Source organism: Protopterus annectens, chromosome 9.part0, assembly GCF_019279795.1.
Source record: "Protopterus annectens isolate FY-2018-M chromosome 9.part0, PAN1.0, whole genome shotgun sequence".
In the NCBI taxonomy this organism is placed as follows: domain Eukaryota; kingdom Metazoa; phylum Chordata; order Ceratodontiformes; family Protopteridae; genus Protopterus; species Protopterus annectens.
The window spans coordinates 95,973,890-95,997,220 of record NC_056743.1 but is presented as its reverse complement, the minus strand read 5'-3'; the positions used below and the strand labels follow the sequence as shown (position 1 = coordinate 95,997,220).

At 37.2% G+C, this 23,331-nt stretch overlaps 1 protein-coding gene across 1 annotated transcript in view; it reads right to left on the bottom strand.

Moving 5' to 3' along the window:
* SPSB3 (splA/ryanodine receptor domain and SOCS box containing 3) overlaps positions 1–23,331 on the bottom strand; it is a 172,199-nt gene that overhangs the window by 135,044 nt on the left and 13,824 nt on the right. Inside the window, exons 2-3 of the mRNA XM_044082616.1 lie at positions 11,905–12,100; positions 9,413–9,544 (exon numbers count right to left, since the gene is read on the bottom strand). Coding sequence (XP_043938551.1) covers positions 9,413–9,544; positions 11,905–12,079 — 307 coding nt within the window. The 5' untranslated portion in view covers positions 12,080–12,100. The remainder of the gene's footprint in view (positions 1–9,412; positions 9,545–11,904; positions 12,101–23,331) is intronic.

Here is a 23,331-nt window from a genome sequence, read left to right as displayed (position 1 = left end):
GTTAAAAAGGACTATCTTAGCAAAAAGACTTGGGGTACAGAAAATAGGGATGTCACCAACCTTAGGCAGACTGTGACAAGAACAATAACTAGAGATCCTATACAGGTATTAGTGATATTTCAGAAATCGTATGCAAATGTTTACAGCAGAGCAATGTGAAAACCAAAATAACATAAATGGAAATCTTTATGGAAGATTGAATTATGCCAATGTTAGAGGTAGATGAGGTTCAACAACTAACAATTAAGAAGAGATGCAACAAAAATTATGACCCATAATCAATCTTCATTAAAGTCTCCATGAACATATGATATTCTTGTGGGAGTTAGGAGAGAAGAAAGTGATAAAGATATGAAATAATTTTTTTATACTATTTTTAAAGGAGCGGAAGCGCAGATGACCCTATGTGCAAAATGGGAAAAAAATTATGGCTAGATGGATGGGAAGCATCAGCATTTTGGAGGAAATTCTGATGACTGTTACCCAGAGAGAGTAAAGACCTGCCAGACCCAGCTTCATATAAACCAATTACATTTTTATACTAAAAATCTACTAAAATTTTCATTTCATACTTCCATCTTTTATACTAAAGCTACTTAATGAGCTACTTCCTTAAACCTAATCCAGCCAGCCCTCTTCTGCTTTCTCAGATACTTAACACGACCACCAACAGGCAGTTAAGTGGCAAAATGAACTCTCCACCTTATTACCAGTCTCTGTAGGAGTACCCCAAGGCTCAATTATTGATCCATTGCTCTTCACCATATTTGCCAACAGGTTCAGCACAGTCACCCAGCATGCAACCATCGTTCAATACACAGATGACTCCTTTCTCATGTTCAGCTCCCTCCCTACCAGAACTCCTACAAACAACCCAACAATCTTTCCAAGAAATTTACAAATACCTCTCTGACTCTCAACTCATTCCAAATAAAACAAAGCTTATGCTCTGCAATAATAGCAACATTCCTGATAACTCTTCCCCCCTTTCACCATCTACTCAGCCAATAAAACTAAAATTGAACATATCCAGCACACCAAATTCATTGGAGTCACAATTGGCAACAGCCTGAAATTTGACAGACACCTCACTTTATCAAAAAGGTCCACATTAAGCTAGGCTTACTATACAGAGTCGAGCCATACCTAACCGAGGCCACTAGACATTCCATAGCTAGGACTCCTCTACTCGCTACCCTTCTATAGCCCTCACCAATATTCACTAATCTCAGAAAATCAGATTTAAACAAACTGGAGTCCTGCTATAACAAAAATCACAAAATTCTCTACTAACCTCCCTTACAGATCACATCAATGCACAGCACTTCATAAATTAAATTGGATTGAACTACCAAATCCCCTATCCCTCAACCAACTAACTTTCATTCATTCCATCTTCCACCATTCAGACAGCTGTCCAGCACTCAAGAGCTTAGTGCAGTCCTACAAAAATGGCAGGCTACTAAGATCCTCCAACAAAGTACTACTCAAAGTTACTAAATTTAATAATTGTGATGGCAACTCTCTTTTCTCCCACCAAATATTTAAGGGCTGAAATCCTATGCCTCAGACAATACTAAATTCTCTCGACACATCCAGACTTAAACTACTGCGTAAGGAGCACCTAACAAAAAAGTTTTGCTCCTACACTAATCCTGGCTGATCTTTCTGTTCTTCCTTGTTCTTACAAACAACATATCTCTTCCCTTACTAAGTTCTATAATCCAAACTATCCCTTCTTTCACAAAATTCCAATTTCTCTCTACCTATTTTAAGCTCACTACTGCTCCTATCTTTATCTACAGTTTCATTATATTCCCTCCTCCTTGCACTTCATCTCAATATTGCCTTAGCCATCACTGTTGCTATGCTAGTGTTACTTGTTCTAAACAGCCATATTCTTGTCCATATACCATACATGTATCTTATAAGTATTTTATCACCAAAACCATGATATTGTTCTACTGGTCAGTCATTTCTCTATGATGGCACAAACTATTTCATGCTAATTTGTTAGCCTTCTTTTTTCCACTTTATGTTAACTCTTTCAATTTGTATTGTTTATATATAAACTATTTACTACCTATATTTACCATAGTTGTATATTCTTGATTGTTATCGACTTCTTGTATTGTTTGTACCCCCATACAACCCACCTAAATCTTCTCACAATTTCTCTCTAAAACCTATATCTACCTCTTACATCTACAGACTCATTCACAAACTGAAACCATGTACACCTTCAGCTGATAAGCTCCCTCCAAAAGCAGCCAAAGAAATTGCATACCCAATATCCATACTCATAAACAGAACTATCCAGGAGGGTTCCATCCCAAACATCTGGAAAGTTTCCCATATTATTCCTCTACACAAAGGTGGTAATTCTATTGACTACTCCAACTTTAGACCAATTGCTCTCCTCTCACCCTTAGCCAAAATTATGGAGAAATGTATTCACCAGCAACTAGTACAATATCTCTCTCCACAACATTATAGCACACTGTCAGCATGGCTTTAGACCTCATCACAGCACCACCACTTCCTTTTACAGATACTATCTACAAAATCGCAACAATAATCTTCTCTCTTCTGCTCTCTATTTGACATGGTCAACCACTCTCTCTTAACTAACGTTCAATCTCTTTCATTTGATAACCTAGCTATTAAATGGTTCACATCATATCTTAACAACAGACAACAAGCAGTCATATGGGAAAACCAAATCTCTACTCTTTTGCCAATTTCCATCGAGTTCCTCAGGGCTCCATTCTTGGCCCTCTTCTCCTCTTCATCAATGATCTTCATTCTGCTATCCCACAAGCAACCTGCATTCAATATGCAGACGATTCAACCCTTATTTGTTCTGCTCCATCCCTACAGAACTGATCTCACTCACCCAAAATGTCTTTAATACAGTTGAAACATGGTTCTCTAATTCCTCCTACTTAATGCCAAAAACTAAACTTCTCCTTTTACCCCACAACTGGACCCCCTTTAAACTTCTCCATCACCTCAAACACTAACACCATCATCTCTCCGATTCCACAACAAAACTGCTAGGAATAACCATAGACAATAATCTCCTTCGATCAACACATTAACAACACCATAAAACTAGTTAACAGAAAAATAGGATCCCTTTATCGAATTAAACCCTTTCTAACCCCAGCAACTAGAAACAAGATAGCTCAATCCCATCTCTTAGCCACTCTACTATATGCCCCTATTTATACCAACCTTAAGAAATGCAATCTAACTAAATTAGCAACCTGCTAACTGGTAACCCCAGAACCCATCATTGTCTTAACTTAAAACTCTTAGGCTGGCTTGAATTCCAAAACTACCTGCAAATCCTCAACTCTCTATTGCCCATAGTATACTATATCAACCTGACAACACCCCTATTCTCTCTCAACTGATAATCCCTTATAACAATCTCAACTCTCTGCGCTCTTCTCACAAACTGATGGCCAAATCTATTAAGTCTAACAACTCTGCTGGTGACTGTCTCTTCACATACAGTAGGTAGAAATTGGAATCTTCTACCTAGTGATATAACTCTAACTACATCTTTGCCTCTTTTCAAACAGAAAATTAAACTGTACTTCCAAAACCACTGGCTCTGCTCCTGCAGTACACCTGACTAACTTACCCTATTTCTTAAACTGTTACTCCTCCACTCCTTTCCTCTCTACTCCAACTCCTGTTTCTGATTCTACTACTATTAGAACTTTATGTATTATATACTTTTCTGCAAATTTTGTTGGAATTAACAAACAGTACATTTCTTTCCTCAGGAAAATGTGTTTTTATTACTGTTGAATTCTCTCTTGCAATGTTATATTCCCTATAAGCTGTATTTCTTAAGTGACCTAGTTGTATGTAATGTATTAGTAGATAGTGGAGCTTTTCTCCTCGGGCCTCTGCTGAAAATGGACTTGTTATCCAGCCAGACTAGCCCGGTCAACAAATGTAAAATAAAATAAAATAAAATAAATAATTGTAATGTGCTTTTCTTATGGAGCTTTTCTCCCAGGGGCTCCGCTGAAAAAGGGATACTGACCCAGTCAGACATCCCCAGTAAACAAATGTAAATAAATAAAAGCTAAAAGAGTGGCAAAGGTGTTGCCAAAATTGATAAGTATGTATCAATCTATCATGTGAGGTTTTGTGGTGGGGAGGCAAACATTTGACAACATTAATAGAACAATGATGATCCAGAGGAAAGAAGATTATAAGAAAATACTACTGAAGTTGGTGAGTTTGATTCAGAGAACACAACTGACACAGTAAGCTGGGAATTAATGAGGATAAAATAAAGCCTTTTCTTATGTACCCACACACAACTTGGTTCAGAAATACTCAACATGGGGACATAAGGGGAAGTATTTAGAAGTATGGATTAAAACATTTTTTTTATGCCAGCTAAGGATATGTGGAAAGAAATTAAACAAAAGATAATACAAAAACTGAGAAACTGGAAGTTCTTGTTTATGGATAGTAAGATACAAGCAGTGAAAATGATTAGTCCCTTCAGTCTTTTATACAGGTCATGTATATTTTTATTAACTGGAGGAGAAGTTGTGGATAGTAATTAATAGAACTGAAGTAATTTATGTAACAGGGCAGGAGTTAAATGGGATAAGATGATCTGTCCAGTAAAACAAGGTGGTTTAGGATTACCTGTTTTGAAGAGCTATATTAGAGCTAAGCAGTTGAGGCTTATATAGATAACACAAGCAGAAAACGATAATTCAAAGCAAAAAGAAATGGTGGTGGTGGTGGTGGTGGTGGTGGTGGTGGTGGTGGTGGTGATGATGGGTGGTGGTGGTGATGATGGTTTTGTTGTGGGGGGAGTTCAAGAAATAAGCAGAGAGAGAGAGAGAGAGAGAGAGGGATTTTGGATACAGTTCCTTAAGGAGAGCAATAACCATACAGAATATTATATTTGTAGGTACTGCCAGAACAGATAGCTGGAATTTTGTATCATTTGTGAATATCAAACTGAATTATACAAGATGCTTGTGTTACAAATGTATTAGAACTGTATGTTGTGCATATCAAACTGATTTGTACAGATGTTTGTATTAAAAAGGTATTTGTAAAGTCCTTGTGTTTGAAATGTATCCACAGTGTACCCTACTGGGGAGAATAGAAATGTACATGCAGTGTGTTGCAACTGTTTAAATGTATATGTTTTAATAGAGGAAACTGGAAGATTAACCTCAGTCCAGCAAACTTTAAAATGTATCTAAAATTAAATCACTTTATGTGCAAGGCCATAAAGATAATATTTCACAGGTTTCAGTGCAGCCAGAGACACAAAGTCTGTACTAGGAAGTTTTCTGTATTGTCTTTGGGGTGAACTAATTACTACTCTGGAACATGGAGGTATGAAATTGTTTTAGGTAGGTGTTAAATCCTGCCAAATTCCAGCAACAGGGGGGGGGGTTGCATGTGAACTAGAAGTCAGAAGACAAGAAGTGATCTCATTCTGCAAGCTATCCCAGAAGTAATGTTTTAGACATTATTTTGAGAGGACTCTTAGTGAAACTGAGCATTCTGTATTCTGTCTTGGGTCTGACAACAAGAAGGACCATTCACCACATCATCTGCCTTGCTCTATTAAGTAAGTAGGGAATAGTAATGCTCTTAGATTCAGTCAAGAATATAGTGAAGCTTAGTTTAGATATTGTTTTTCTTTTTGTCCGAGTCTGTCCTTCAGTGTTGTTTTAAATATTTCCTGTGATTCTGAACTCTGATGTCACTGTGAATAGATATTTAGTATTGTTCTTTTATTACTTATTAAATATATTTAAACCTTTAATTATGGCTGATCTTTGTAGAGATATTTAAGTTTTGAGAGTATTTGCATATTTATAAGGTGACACTGTGTGGACCACTCATAATAGCCTTGTTCTTGGTCAAACTACCATTTGTATTAATATTAATTTCAGTCAGTATATTGGGTACCCTTGGAAGAGCCTTAAGGTAGCCAGCAGGAGTGTCTGGTGGCAATCATAAGTACATTAGTCTGAGCAGAAGGGGGATTATCTAGTAAACCTGTGCCAGCCTTTCCCAGGTGTGTGTGTGTGTGAGATTCAGAGTGTGTTTGTCAGCTACTGGGTCAGAGACATGAAGCATCGGTTGAACAGAGAGGGTGCTGGAAGTCTTGGCTTGGACACTGGGCTGAGATCTCAACTCTATAGCTGTACCAGCGGGGAGTCTTATTGGGGATCTGGAGAAAGAGGGAGAAACCAGCCCCAGACTGACTATATTTCCAGCATGTTCTTAAGAGAAACTGTGCTTGATTGCACTTGATGCAAAGAACTGCATCTGGAAGTACTGTTTGTGTACCTGTTATCCTCACAGTGAATGTTCATCACAGGTGCCAGTGGTGAGGATTGAGGCTCCTTGATTACTGGCCCAGAGGTGGGGCATCACAATATTCATAAAGTTGCACAAAGTACGCTAAGAAGTAAGCCAACACAAGAATGCAGAAAGGATATTTTGCCATTAGGGATGAATACAGGTAGGATACAGAAAATAGGCAAGAGGGGGCTGGAATTTACTTGAGAAAACTGTCAAAGGAACCAATAAACTGGGAGCAAATAACTCAACAGAGAAATTGGACTTGTACGTTAGAGTTTACCTTCCCTACTAGGGATTGATATAGGAGTATAGGCAAAGAAAAAGGAATAGGGGAGTCCTAAGTGAAAGACCTGGCTTGGTGGAGTTTCTGTTCAAATGTAGAACAGAAGCTGTTGTTAAAGGATAATTAGTAGGGCATATAAAATGCTGCATAATGACTAAGAATCAATTAGAGCTGGTTAGAAAAGATTGGGAAGAGAAACTGAAAAAACATCTTACAATGGAACATTGGGAGGACATGTGTATTGCTCCCAAGTATGCAACAAAGTCCAGACGGTTTAGGATTCTTGGTTAGAAGTGTTTGCTTAGGTATTTTTATACACCAAGCAGACTTCAAGAATTTTTCCTCGGGTAGATAGCAAGTGTTGGAGGTGGGTAATCGGGGGAAGAAAGGTTACTGGGAACATATTTTGGGAGTGTAATGAGTTGGTAGATTTGAAAAATTAAAAACAAAAACGGACCAGCACTAAGGTAAACGAAGACCGAATAAAACAAACTTAGGCTTCAGAAATGCCAGGAACACTAATATTTATTAAAAATGTATTAAAGAACAACAGCGTACAAAACATCAAAGCTTTCAGGCAAGACCACCCTTTATCAATGCATTAAATTAAAATCCCATCAAACACTGATTTATAAAGAAATTTAAAACAGGCTTGTGACACAGCCCATAAAATTTAGACACATGCAGAGAGAAAATACGAATATCTATCATAATATAATGTACATATATATATTTTAGTGAAAACAAGCCTGTCTCATCTTTAAAACAGGTTTGATGCTAACATTAGCTTTCAAACATGGTTCCACATCAGATTGTGAGCTTCCATGCATTTTACGGATGCAAACTTCAAGTTTGTTTGTCACCACAGATACGATTCTCATAAAGAATCTGCATGATCCTACACCTAAAAGCATGACAGTTGTCCATGTCTATCACACTCTTTGCAAGACCATTCATACTAACCTTCCAATGTATGTCAGAGTAATGTTCGATGATGCAATGTTTTGTTAAGATTTGAAAAATTCCCTATAGAATACTCATCAGAAATACTAGGGGAGCATGTGGCTGTAACCAAGGAAATTGTTCTTCTGAGCTGGAATACAGGATCTGAACTGCATAGACACAGTAAGGCCTTAAGTTTTTAATTATTTTAACTGCCAAGAAAGCAATTGCTATAAAATGGAAATAAAAATCTAAACCAACTATCTGAAGTACAGAATATTGTAAGAGAGAAAAATATCTAGAAGTGAGACCTTTACAAAAGGAAAGGAGCAAATTATGTAGAAATAAATGGAATTTGTAGGAACAATGCATGCAGAATAATGTTCAGGATGAGGAGGAGTTTGGTTTAGGGGAAGGCAGAAATTCCACAATTTTATGTTATGTTGTTCTGAATGAAAGTTATAAAAAAAAAAAAGCATATATTAACTACTTTATTTAAATACAGTTTTCTGTTAATATATATGTGCCTATTGTCTTCAGTGAGTGATAAAGATGCTTAAAAGAGGAACTGTCCTACAAATGAGTTGTCATTTGGTGCAAAATATAACTGTTCTGTATAATATAAATCACCTCTGTATTGGAGGGGCATGTCAGACCAGATACAGTTAAAACTTGATTATTTTTCCAAGTCTGCCTTGAAAATTATGCCTGCCCTAGTGAGATACTGTTGACATTTTACAAGGATACCCATCATGCTTTGCATTGAGATAATGGCTTTGGTATGTGCATATGGTTTGGAAGCATATATTCTGAATTTTAACATGACATAAAATTAGGTCAGCAGCAGTTGATGAAATATGACAGAACTACTAAGAATTAGACAATTTTAAATGAGGATATCATAGCTGTACTCATGTCTGCTGCTGGTGAAAAAGAGCTTAAAAAAGAATGAGAAATAGATTGACAGACAGGAAGGTATACTCTATGAGGATGACAAGAACAACTAGAGTTGGGTGTAATGAATTTAGAAAAGCTTTTTTTTTTTTCTTTTTCATACAGGAGTATACTCAAAATTTTTAGGGTCAGATAGGTATTGATTTCATTCTACACAAATCATGGGAAGGGTAGATGTGTTTAGAAAACACATCAGGGTGTATAAAAGAACGGATATTTCTTTGTTATACAAGTAAAGTCATCGCTATGGACTTTTGGAATTTTTCAGCTGTGAATGGGCATAGAAGGGTATGAGCAAGTATAATAAACATGGACTTTTTAGCATAATCAATCAATCCACCATAGAGGGGTATAGTGGCATAGAGGTTAACGTTGTTCCTTCACAGCTCATTTTCTCTGGTTTAGCCCCTAGCTGTGGTGGTTTTTGTGTGTGCATTCTCTGGAATGGCATCCCATCAAGGACTGTTTCTCTGCCTTATGATTGCTTTTTTCTGGGATAGGTTCAGGCTCTCTGATAACCCATAAAGTAGGTAGCAGATGAATGTGTCAAACTGACATGCCTTTGAGAAGTGGCAAGGAACTCTGAATGCCCAGAAAAAAAACGATATGAGGAAAGCATGCACACTCCAAAGGGACAGTAAGCAAAAGTATAAATCCAAACCCTAACCATAAAGGCACAAGATTGCAATGCTAACTACAAACGCATCAGAAAATGCACTAGGCTGATATGGAAGGAATTCATGGACAACTAATTCTGGAAGCAGACTGAAAAACAATTGAAGGCTTTCAAACTACCTTAATGTGCAATGCAAAAGTTACTTAAATGCATATACAGGACTCTCTGAAAGGTTAATGTCTTACCTAGCATATTAATGTACTGATGGTTTCCTGCATGCAGTGGTGCCTTCTTTGTGCCGATGCCTGTCATTACAGAAACTCCATATGGAGGTTCTACGAATATAATTTCCCAGTAATGCTCTCCTTGAGTAAAACCTGAATTGAGAAAAGAAGAAACGCATAAATAAGATAACAGCATAATAGAGTAGTTTCCTTTTAAAGTTTTATGGAATAAAATAATGTGTATTGATCTGCTTAGAATCAATACCTAAACTCCTTGTAAGAAGCCATAGTGACAAAAAAAGTAATTTTCATTTTTTCCTGATTTTTAGCACTTTTCTGACACACACGTTTGCAGCAATCACCCAGTCCTCAATGTTTAGTCTAAGATCACTGCACCTAAGAAAAAAGTCCACCTTTCAGAAACAACTATCACTTTCGACACATTCACTACTAAAAGTGTCATTCAAATGTGGTTTATTTAAGCAACATCCTAGTCCCTTTTTCTTGAAGACTACATTGACTTCAGCATCTATTCCTCAGTCAGTAGTCCCCCCCCCCCCTTCCCCGGCAATTCATTTAATTCCCTCATTAGAAGATAGTCTGACGTGGTGAGAAACACTAACAACTTAAGACAACAACATTCCCCAAGAAATTTTTATGCACCATGAAGCACAGAACCACAACTGATCATCGTACAAAAATTTTCAGGATATACCAAAAAAAAAAAAAATGCCATAAACTGAAGCACATTACATTCCAAAAACTGACGTCGCAATAAACATTCCAGGTATATGGAATGAACATTTTAACACACAATGTTCACTACCTCTACAGATCTTACGCTACTTAATTCAAAATAAAAATTAAATTAAAGGAAGATCTTTGAAGATGATTACTGTTTTGTTTTGTTCTATGAAAAATAATTTCTTGAAGTTTGCTGCTCCTTCTATATCATTATTGCATTTGTTTAGATCTATCCATCCATCTACACACAACCCATTTTTGCTCCTGGGGTCGGGGTGCCATTTCTTCATTATCACAAAAATCTGTTATTTTAGCAACATTTCTAAGTTTAAAAGAGCAATTTTAAAATTGTTCCTACTTTTGGGTCTTTGATCCCCCATTATTTTTGGCTTTGTCCAGATTTCTTGCACTTAGAGGTTGAGCAGTCTAGAAGGTATTTAAAAAGTAAATAAAAGATAACGAAAGACTGATCCTTGGGGAATACAAGGCACTACTGCATGTGGACCATAATGAGTCTGAATCATGAGTACAAGGAATATCTCCTCCAGACAGCTGAAGAGCTGGTATAGGGCAGTATTATTTAAAGCTCCTGGGCTCATCTCACATGAGCCTATGAAGTGATACTGAATCAAAGGTGCTGGTGAGGTCTGTGAAGACAACTCAGGTTAAGTCACATTGGTTCATAGGTTTATGTATGCTGTTAGTAAGGGACAGCAGTGCACTTGTACTGCCTTTTAAAACCATGTTGGTGTTGACATAAGAATCTGTATTGTTAAACATGATGTTTTACCTTTTTTAAGTCTAGAGGTAAGATATCATTTACAACTACTGTCTACAGTAATGGGGAGGTTGCAGCGGAAAGTGAGCCAGATGGTGATGGGAACAGTATGACATATGAGGACAGAGCTCACCCTGTTCTCATGAGAGAAGTGTAGTGGTAAGGGGGATGTATAATTTTGTAAGGCATGAAAGGGTAACTGTGAAGGGATTACACTAAAAAAGAAAGGATAGGCATAAAAGAGGAAACACAACCAACAGATGAAACTGTTAATCTACATATGAGGAAAATAACTTTTTTCACAGACAGCATGATTGATGATTGGAATCTGATACTTTGATAAGGGTCTATATTATAACATCGAAGAGGTGTTTAAGCGAACGCCTTAGTCGACATGTAAAGACCGAACGCACTAAAGCGAGAATGGTCAAAACAGCGAATTCTACACACACACACTATATATACATATATATATATATATATATATATATATATATATATATATATACACACATACATACATACATACATAATAACTATGTGGGGGGGCTCTGCCCCCCACACCCCCTAACTAAATATACCAACTCCGAGATCGCACTACAGTAGAGAAAAGGGCAACACTGTGTAGTTGGCCAACTACACCTTTGCCCTGTAAAGTATTCATCGAATCTCTTTAATGTGTTTCGATGAATACTTGTCACTCATTTAGTGTTTGATATTTCAACGTTGTAATATAGACCCTTTGATAATGACTATAGCAAAGATATTTTTTACAGGACCTTGAAATGAAATAGTTGCAGCACTCTAGCAGACTAGACATATTTGCATTCCTCTGCTGACTGATTTAAGTAATATAAGTAATGTTGATGTGGATATGCTGATCACTGCTTAAATGCACAATTAAAGCTATCGCCAAGTACAGAGTAGTGCAAACCGTCACCACAAAACATTTGACTAGTGAACTGTAGTACTCGTCCTCTTTTTCACTCACCTTTTGTGCCTCTGACTCCAGCGGTTCCCTCACTCTCTGTGACAGGGTCAGTATGGAAGCAGACCACCTGCTGACATGATGACAGCTGTGCTGCTGGAGACTTGGTGTCAGCATCCCACTTCCAATGTTCTTCTGTGTAGCCATTGGAAATATCAAACAGTGGTCCTGGATGCATTATCACTCTGCAAACACAGACCTATGAAAACAGATAACAAAGCACTGGGTTTTCATTACAAATAAATGTATAAGGGATATGCACAGTATTGCAAAACTTAGCCAACTTCTAAAAATGTAATAATAATAATAACAACAATCTGCTCCTTAGTCATATAGTTTTGCAGCTCATTGTTTTCTTGAGAAAGTTGCAATAACAAACTGCTGTGTGAGCTTATCTGATTTTTCAGTTTGTGTTTTATGTACTTTTTTTCTTTTTTCAGTTTGTAGTTTGCACAGCAACATTGTTTTCTCCTTATTTTACTTTTTGTTACATTTGTTATTTCAATATATAAATAGTTTTCCTTAGGGCTTTAAAAGTTTTGCATTAAGGCACAAGACAATTCCTGTGTTTCTCTTTGAGTCTAAAGGGAGGAACTGTTTGTGAATTGTGTAGAGAACTAGAATTTTTATTTACCGTAAAGAAAAACAGGATTTCTTGAGAGATCAGCCCCTCGAGGCTGCTCTGCAAGTATATTTGATTTTCTCCATCCCATTCACTGTGTCCCTGTTGTGTACTTAAGTACAGTGTCTCCTCAGTTGTACACCCCTTATGTATATTTAATGGCACAAGCACCACCCCTTATGTATATTTAATGGCACAAGCACCACCCCTTATGTATATTTAATGGCACAAGCACCATCTGTCCCTTATTTGACTTGCACCTGCTTATGATCAGACTAGTATCATGCTGTGAAATGTGAAGAATCTCCTCATAAGTTATGTAAAATCCAGTTACCCAGCTGTACCTTGTATATTAATGCCCATTCTCTAATGAATGACTTCATCTGTTTCAGTGCTGCAGGGTAGCCAGAGTCTGTCCCAGTGCTTAAGGGGTGCAAAGCAGAGAACCTAATCCTGTCCAGAATGCCATTATGCACTTGATGCACACACACAGACCTGTGAGTATTTTGGGAGATTACAAATTCATCCAAGGGTTTACTTAGCATGTTGAAACAAACCAGAGCACCTGACAAGCATACATGTAGACATAGTGGCCAGTTGATTCACCAATGACATTTATTGTGACTACCATTTGTGTGAGTCAAACTCACTGAAAACCATTTTCAGTCAGTAATGAAAATTTTTTCCACAGTTGTGATCAAAAATGTTTAACCTTTGCTGAAATTGCTTTTAAGTGGGTTTGAGTTTCACAAAAGCCACTCACAGTTAAGTACAATTGCTAAACCACTATGAATCCACAGACTGGAGTAACACGCAAAGTCTGCACTGAGTTGAGCCAGCTGGCTTAAAACTGAACTAGACAAGCAGGCATTTTGGGACAGTGGCACTTAACTGCTGCTACCCTGATGTATGCCACAGTATCCATTGCTTTGAGCATTTTTCCAGCTTACTTTTCATATCTCCAGTTAACGCAGTTATAGATACTTTCAGAAATTGCACTAGATAAACAAATACAACACAAACAATTTATTTAAACATTTATCACAAAACCTATTGCTTTACTGCTGTACTGACAAAAGTAGAACTAGGTTTTAACTACAGTACATATGTATCTGAATTTGACTTCAGCAGGCTCTTACTTTAGGTAGGAAAGCTTATGAACTAACTTTCGAAGACTTGACCCACATTATCAGAGGCAATGCAAGAAATGCTGAATGCTTACAGAAAATGCATTCATTTCTGACATGACCTTAAAGGACCACTATGGGCAAAACCTGAAAACAACATATAAATTTTTATCTTGTTATGAAGATTTACATAATTCAAGCCTGCCAGCAGCAACATAACTACATATTAGTGATTTTAACTTTTTTTAACTGTGAATGCCCCAATGGGGGAGACGTGCTGACTTGAACTGGTTTTATTGGAAAACTATTTCTTGCCCATAATGTTCTGTGCGGGCATAACTGATGAGTTTATGATGCTATAGTCTCTACTGTTAGATCACAGTTACATTAACTTAGAATATAAGGTGTGAGAAATGCTGCTAATTTTGAGAATTCTCATGAGTTTTGGTGGCTAATTTGGTGTAGGAAAACAATTCTTCAAAAACTGCTTAGTGAGGTAAGAACAGCTACATGACATGAGATAAACTTAGAATTCTGAGTTTCAGGTCCTGTCTCAGCAATCCATTCCCAAACTACTTCTACAATGAGCTAGAGTATCTGTTTCCTGCATTAGAAAATGTCATCTAGTCAACCGTAAAGTGCAATAAAAAATCAAAAATATCAGCATGTCTGCTTCAGTCAGAAACTGTTCACTTATAGCCTTACTATTTTTTTTTTTTACAGATTCACAGTAAATCCCAGATATACACTGATTAATGTATCCTTCGCCATGTGTCCAGTAAAAAACACCATTTGAAATGCATACTTGATACCAACACAAATATCTTCATACAGTAACGGTCATTTAGCATCAAGTGAACAGTTTTGTTCCATACAGAGCTTTACATGAAGCTTTTGTGTGCTTTAACAGTCACTAACTCTGTTATTAATAACATGCTCCTCCACTGTGTCTAACAGCAATTTACCTTGCATATATTACCAGATGTTTAAATTATTTTGTGGGTGTATATAGCATTCAGAACTAAGCAAAGGCTCAGAAGGTTTATTGGACCAGGGGGCATAAAGAATATAGCTACAAGTTATAGTACAGCTGTGAATCCTTATAGTTGTAACAGTATTAAGACCCCAGTGTAACTAGCAAAGGACAACTACAGATACCTTGCTGTGTATTTTTTCCCATAACAAGAAATATTCAGATGTGATTGGAAAAATAGTGTAATAACAAGAGAAATAGGCTCTTAAAGACCTAACCTGAGATTTCATGTAGTCTCAACATATTATGCAATTACAAAGTTGATGGAGATAAATGCCACAGAGGGAAAGAAACTGCTAAGTTTTACACTTTTAATGTGTAGAAAGATGGGAGAGAAAATACTGTCTTGGAAAAGGAAAGATTGTGTTTAAGTTGTAGTTTTAAGTAACTGAAACATGTTAGTATATTCAGAATTTTGAGATTATACTCCATATGAAACCCACACACGCCTATTACTATATATGCAGGTATTCTAAAGAATCGAGTCTCAAAAGCCTCATCTGTGCCTCAAGAAGCCATGAGCTGAACAACACAATTTCACATAGGTAGAACATTCCAAACGTCTTCCACAGACTGCATAATCACTGATCCAAAGCGTTAGGTAGCTTTATTAGTAACAAAATATGTAGAGTTAAACGGGAACCTAGCCAGGTTCAAAAATGTATAAAGGCAGAGGCTGGAACCTAGCAGCCACAAAGCTTTTTAATTTAGTAATTGATGACTTCATTGTGTTTAAAAGAGAAAAATATCTTGGTGGACTTTGTAAAGAGTTTATGATGGTGTCCTATCTGACAGAGGCCCAAATCATAGACTGCTCAACCCCAATGAAAACTATCAAGGATAATGCCTTAGTTGTTCACACTGGACTGAACCATCTAAGAAGGTCCTCCAGTCTGGTTATGCAACATGACATGATGGGATTACAGAACATCCTAGCAAACAAAGAAAAAGAAATCTGCTTAAGGAAACCTTCCTATCACCCACTGCATTTGGCACCTGAACATTAAAGTAACATTTTGGTATTCAGTTTAGTGGATAAGGAAATGGTATCAGACTAGGGATTCAATATCTTTAAGCCAGTAACAGTGCTATAGGAAGGGTAGGCTGAATGGCAGACCTGCTCTGGGTACAAACTTGAAGGGGTGCTGAACCTTTGAAAAAAAAATTCACAGCTTACAAGCCATCATTAACTGAACAGGACTGGTTATAGACAGCTTGTAAACTTTCTTCTAGAAGACTATTCTAGCTTTAAAAAGAACAGTTTGTCAGAGCATTTGTAAGCTGTCATTAAGTGATCACAGAATTGCTAATAGGGGATGGGGGTGACAGATGGATTTGTTGCCCAGGGTTCCAAACTCCCTTGCTACTACTCTGTCCAGAAGAGATGTCCAACCAGCTAGACTGTTTTTCGCACTATAGCCTTCATGTCTTTGCAAGCATTGAACAGGACATTGTTCAACCCCCTGCAGTAAAAAAGTAATGTCTTTCTGCTTTTCCCGGTTAGGGGTCGCCACAGCGGAACTCCGGTCCGCTAATGATTGCCAGTGGATTTTTACTGTGCCAAGTTGTCAGCCCGACACCCAACCTTCAAAAAAGGCACAACCATTCACGCATGCACCTACCTGCATGTCTTTAAACATCACTTGACCATGGGGAGGACATGCAGACTCCACACAGAAGGCGCTCCAGCCGAGAATCGAACGGGAGAACCTCTTGTTGTGAGGTGACAACGCTAACCACTGCATCACCGCGGCCTATGTTCAACCCCTGCAGTATCTTCTTTAAATTAAAAAAAAAAAAAGAAAGAAAAATGCACACAATGAAACAAGGTGAAGGGGGATTCAGTGCTTAAAGTATCAACAATAAAATGGGTGATTACGGAGAAGAAGGATATTCAATTCTGCACCATTTCTGAAATATAAAGATTCAAAATGCACATCAGTTTCTACAATACACTTCCTTAAATTATTACCTCCTTTCACTGTTGCAGATCAAAAAGGATAAATTGCAGTATATCAATAGTTACATATGCTTTCATTTGCTAGGAAAACAGTTCAGGACTAGAAACTGTTCATGCAGTAATTTAAAATCGGTGAGGAGTCTACCAGTGGTTGGCTGTGTCAATTACAAAGCAGGATGACTTCCTGACTACATTTCAGGGAATAAAATAAAAACAAACAATCCTTATAGAGAATTTTAACTAAACCAGATATTGACTGGATAGACTAACAAACATCAAATAAATGTCATAATTTTCAAGGACTACAGTAGGGTTTAGAAGAAATAGTACAAAATCCAGCTATGGTTAACATTTTTAGCTATCATACTGACAATTTCAAAGCCTTCTGCTACCCACATATGGCTGTATATTCTGTAATTAACAGATCGTTACCATATTTAGTCAGGCTCCTCTTCATAAATAAATCATCTTTCCTGTACTTTACCAACAAATCCTATGATAATACAAATGACATACTTATGAAAATGGTCTGGTATACCAGCCTTACTGATTCAAATAAGTCAGCTTGGGATACTGTCAGTGTGCTTTTGCATGCTTGAATATGTACTGGTAAGACCCACATATACAAATAAGTTCAACAAAGAACCATTTGGTGGAATCACAAAAGTTACGCAACAGAAAAAGAGGTTTGCTTAACCTTTCAAAAAATTGCATTAGTCAAAAAAAAGAAAGAAACTATTTCTCTTAGCAAATCTTCATACTTGTGAATTCACAACAAAAAAGAAATACTCTGACCAGAAGGAAACTGTGTAAAGGGCAAAACATCCTGGTCTCCTAAATATACATTGTTTATTTAATTGGGATATATTTCATAAAAAAATTATAAGGTTTCACAAGTTTGGCATTACACATAGTAACACAATTAAAGACCTGGGTATTTTGGTCAGTAGTAATGTTTTTGGTGAAAGGCATATCAACTTTATTAAAAATAAGGCAGTTTGGCTTGCTATTAAAACTATGATCTCTGTTTTCAAAAAATATAGTCAGTTTAAGAAGCTTGCCCATGCTATTTTCTGATTACAGTTATTGGTTTTGTAAATATTCTGTTAGTGAAGTTAATGTGTTGAAATCTGTCCCAATGTAAACTTAAGAGAATTTCTTCTTGGAAAGACTTGACCTGACTCCAAGGTTATATCTACAACCTTTAAAAAATCTCACCCACTGTACAGTCCATTGCAAAGAAATTCTGGCTATTCCTTTCCAGACCCCTCCCACCCCAACCACCACCTAGAACACAATTGCACTACCCTCTCCAAAACCAGATGGCTCCCAGTCACCTACCAAGTTTAGCTATTCCTAGAGTCACTACTTTTAGACTACTTCAAACAGGTATCTTACTCTCACTTGCAACAAAACTCTAATAAAACCACCACCCCAAAAACTCCATCCTTCTCCCAGTGGACTCCCTCATTCCAAAGCCACCAAACCAAACTGCACTGTACTGACCACTTCTCCATTCTTCCACTCAACTCTAGCAATCCCTACCCTCCTCACCTAAAAGAAATCTCCTTTTTTCCCCACTTTCAGAGCACAACTCAAAAGTTACCTCCATCACAAAATCTGAAGGCAAGTGATTTCTCACTGGACACGTCATTTAAATCCTTCCTCACCAACAATCACGTCTACCTCCACTCTCTGGTCTCACCTGCTGCTTACCTCCCATATTTGGTATTAAAATGAATCCCCATGTTTTCCTTAATATTTTGTATGTTGTTTCACTTGTCTGTTGGACTTAGTCTGTGATTTCTGTTGTGTTTTTTACATCATTTTTTTTTTGTTTTGTGAATTTCATTGCCTGACTGTGCCTTCAAATGATCTGCTGTGATCATTGTACTATCCTGGTAACAAAAATAAAAAAATAAAATACTGAACGTGCACAGTATTAACTATTGTCTGATTTCGGAGGAAATTATAGTTTAAATGCAATGAATTTAACTGCAATTTTTTTATTTCCAAACCAAAAATTATTCTTAAACAAAAACTAAGAATTCTTAGGCATAGCAGCTTAAATTTCTTTTCCCTGTAAATAAAACTAATAAAGGAAACAACTTCCTTACTCGGAGATTGCCAAGGTTAATATGGAATACAGTTTCCATAGAAATAAGATGATCTAGTACAATAAGTACAGTCAGAAGACAGTTTGATACCTAGGTCACCACTAAGAAGTGTCACTTTAATAACAGCCAGCCTCTGTTCTTTGAAATGTATGGTTTAAAAATGGTTAACTACAAAGCTGTGGACCTAAAACAATACATTTTCAGTTAATGTTTTTGTTTCTTATGCTGAACCTGTTGAGAATGACTGATTCCATTCAAATCAAAACTTCCTCAAATTTTGTGATATGTTACAACTTTATTTGCCTGATTGGTTTATTTATAACTGAAGTTACACATCAAACCCATAAATAAATAAAATGGGACATCATAGGAAATCGTAAACATATTGTAATGACAAAAGTTAAGGCAGATTCAAGAGTGTAAAAAAATTAAAAAGTACAAAAAAGTAAATTAAAAGTTTGGAACGTGCAAAATGCTGATTTATATAGGAAAATGCACATAAGTTGATTTTATTTAGTGATTCAAGGACCCACCCTTGAGTGTTCTTTTAAGGTATAATGATTCACATGGGGCTTTGGCAGGGCCTTACTAATAGGGGCGGCCTAGGGCACCACGTGTGTAGGGGCACTTTTTTTTATTATATGTGGGTAGTAGGGACCAGGGGGGGGCAGGTAGTAACGCGTGTGGCCAGGAGCTGTTTTGCCTAGGGCATCAGTTGACCTAGGGCCGCTCCTGAAGATTCATTAAACTCTTGTAGTCTGTATGACTTTAAAAGTACTTTCTACCCATAGCATCCATATTAAGTACGCAGTAAGACATGAGGGCTTGAGCATGGTACAGATAACACCAGACACCTGCAGGTATTGTGATGCATGAGCTTATATCCTTTTTACTGTAAAATATTCAGCACTGCAAGTAGCAGTATTTTTTGCAAGAGCTAAACAGTAACTCGACTTTCAAGTTGGTTATATTTCTATGTATGTCATCAGGGATCTCATTTACTTTAAGGGCTGACTTCCCGTATTGATACTCTGTAATTCCTTCCTGTAAATATTCCATATGTGGGTTACTTTCATGTTTCATAAGTGGTCTAACAAATTTAGTTTTGAATTAAGTTAAAACATTCAGTATTGTATATGAAGAGGTGATACGCAGATTTTTGACAGAAGTGAAGAGTGACTTCTTTATAAGACGACTTGAAAAACAGTAAATTCTTCCCTTCACAAACATTTCTATAAACAGCATGCAGTCTGTTGACACAGAGTTTAAGCCATTATAACAAAATTAGCTACAAATTCTATAGCATCCTATAATCAAAGGAGGTGACTTATTTGAACAGGGCATAGGGCTGCACAGTTTTCATTTGCATAAGAAAGTACAAGCAAAAAGGAAAATATACTGGAGCTTTTAGAGGAACAAGAGTTTTAAAATGTCTGAGTAGTAATGTGGAACTTTATCAGCCATGATAACAACTAATAAGGGAATATAATGTTATAGATGACTTATTCAGCCTTTTCTATCAGCTTAGAGAGGTTTTCAGAGTTCTACAGAAATAAAGCAGTTGTTTCATTTCACAAAATTAAAGGAAAGAAGAACAATTCTGGCAATTGTTATAAATCCTTTATAGGAAAAATACAGAATGGACTCGCCACAGCATGACATTTATCATCTAGAGGACAATCTGCACAAACCAGTAGACTTTTTTTTTTATTCCCAAGTTACCAAGATAGTTGACCAAGATGGTGTCACAGAGAAGGTGTACATAAACTTCAGTGAGTCACATGATGATCTTGCACTGAAGATTATTAAATAAAGCAAAATCATTATGGTAAATTATCAAGGCCGGCAACTCGGCACGTAAAAATCTACTGCCAATCATTAGCGGACCGGAGTTCCGCTGTGGCGACCCCTAACCGGGAAAAGCCGAAAGACACAACAACAACATGATGGTAAATTTAAAAAAAAATGTAAAACTGCCCAGGAGATACCTAAAAGGAAAGTTGTGTGACATGATTAATGGCATACCTCATTAGCCAGTAATCTGGTATTGTCCTTTTCAGCAGGGCCAGTGTCAGTATTTTGGGGTCACCCTGTCACTACCACCCTTCTAAGCAACCTTTTATCTCATGCTGCAGAGTTTTAGAAGTAGTGAACAGAGACTAAACCATAGTTACAATGCTCTTGTATCATGATAAGCTTGTGTGCCACATATTTTGGCACATCTCACAGAGTAGCTGCCATTAAGTTGTAAGAACAGTAAATTACAACTGTGTGTACAGGGCTAGACTTAATGAAAATGGTTCCCTAGGCATTGCCTCCTGCCACTCCCCATACATACACACATATCATTCAATTCTTACCTCTGTTTTTCCTCCATCCCAGGCTCCACACCAGGAGCATTACATTTTTCTTCCTTTTCTCACATTTTGCCTTACTCTTCAGCTTTTTCAAGAAGCTATGGCTTTCTATATGGTCTGAAGTGCATTAAAGTGTTTTTTTTTTTTTCATTATTTTTACCCAACCTTTTCAGCCAATGATGACTTGAATAGAAATTATGATTAAGGAAAGAAATTCAGTTTCAGTTTTATTTTTCCTTGCATCCTTTCAACACACCTTTCCTGACCAAGACCGTACAATAATGCCCATTTAAGAAATAACTTGGTTAAGCTATGTCCCCCAAAAGCCTATGTAGTTGCAGATGTTCTGGGATGCATTTTAGAGCTTTTTCGTATTTTTTTTAATCCAATGGTGGTCTGACCAAAAATCACAAGTAAGAAAATTTCAGTCTTATTTTTTTTTTCTTTCAAGGAAGACATAAGCTGTGTCCAGGGTTTAATGTTCAAACCAGACAAAATAGTAGCTCACAATTGGCTAAAATGACAATTGTTGTGAGGATACACAAATCCTATGTGGGAATACTACCTGCCTTTCTATCCCCAGACAAGACAGGTGCTGCCTGTGCATCCCTTTGGCGTTAGATTGGGATGAAAGAAGAGAGTCAGATGGTCACAATAATTTGAACATAGCATTACCCTCCCTCCTCACCTCTACCTCCCAAATGTAGCCACCTGTATATGTGCATGATGTGTGATTGTGAGGAAAGTGAAAAAAATTATTACAGCAACGTATTCCACTTTGTTGCCTGTAAACATTACACTGCCCCTACATAGTCTATAACAACCTTGTTTTGCACACATCTGATGTCTGTGAGAGAAGCAAAAGAAACAATGACGGCACTGACCCAGACTCATCATATGCTATAATGACCTCCTAGTCACATCTCAAAGGTTTGATTGTGATGAAAATTAAAGATGTAGTGACACTATCCACAGTCCCTCAAACAAAACCAACACCAACCTTCTATACACACCTCTGAGCAAGGCTGGTTTTAGAATTTGTGCGACTGAGAGCAGAGGCCACCACGAAGTCCATTTCAAAATCCATTTATACAGTCTTGGGTGTGGGAGCCACCAGACCCTTAGAAGCTCTGAATCGTCTGTACTTTAAAGTAAATTGGATTCTTGGTTAAATCACAGATGAGGTGTAGATAGCAAAGTGGTTTTAACTGCTGAGAGGAGATTAGGTGTGCTTGAAAATGAATGAAAGCAACTTGTATGCTTATTTCCTAAGTCACCCCCCAGTAGGACTAGTGTGCATTTGTGCAAAATTGGGGCTACTCTGTGTGAAACAAAGATAAAGTTACATAACTGTCAAAGTTTCCTGTTTTTTTTCCCCTCATATTTTGGTTTCTTCCTATTAATATTTGTAGGTTTTCTGGCAAATCACTGCCATCACTAGGCATGACATACACTGGTTTCAGAGTTCATATCCTTTAGAAAATGCATGCAGATGCAAAAACTGTTATACCAACTTTCATATTATATAAGAGAAGTATTTGAAATGTGCCCCTGATCTTAGGCATTTAGTTTTCACTTGTTTTTGACTTTGTCCCTTTTTCTTAAGCCTAATAGGTTGAGATTTTTTTTATTACAGTGGGGCTCTAAATGATGGCTGGCCCTTCTGTCATGATCAAGTTAGTCAGTCATTAGTCTGACTGTCAGGACCTTCGTGCATTTGTGTGAAACAGCTTTGATTTTTGAATAGTTTACTGTAGCTTTATTTTTAATTACAGTTGGATATTTGAGGTGTACACAGTCAAGTGGCTGTAATTGATAGAATTTGACATTGGCGGATTATAATGACAGAAGTGTGAATGGTCTTTTATGGTTTAAATAAACAAGAAGATAAATTCAAAAGAGTGTGTGCATTTGTGCAAGGCCAAAAAAATGTATGTGGGTGGGCCCATGGTTTGAAAACTACCCAGGGCCCAAGATACATTTTAATGTGCCACTGGTTAGGGGGACTTAATTCAGTGGGCAGATTTCTGAAGACTGTGGAAGGTAGCCCATTTTGCCCTTGTGCTTTATTCTCCTTGAGGGTAGCCAGTTCCCTCTTCACTTCCTCCCATTCTGTCCTGGTTCTGCTTAACGATTATTCCCATTTTAAAACAGCAATAAAACACTTTATGAGGTGCAAAAGAACTCAGAAGGATCAGAATTAGTGTAGTTTCT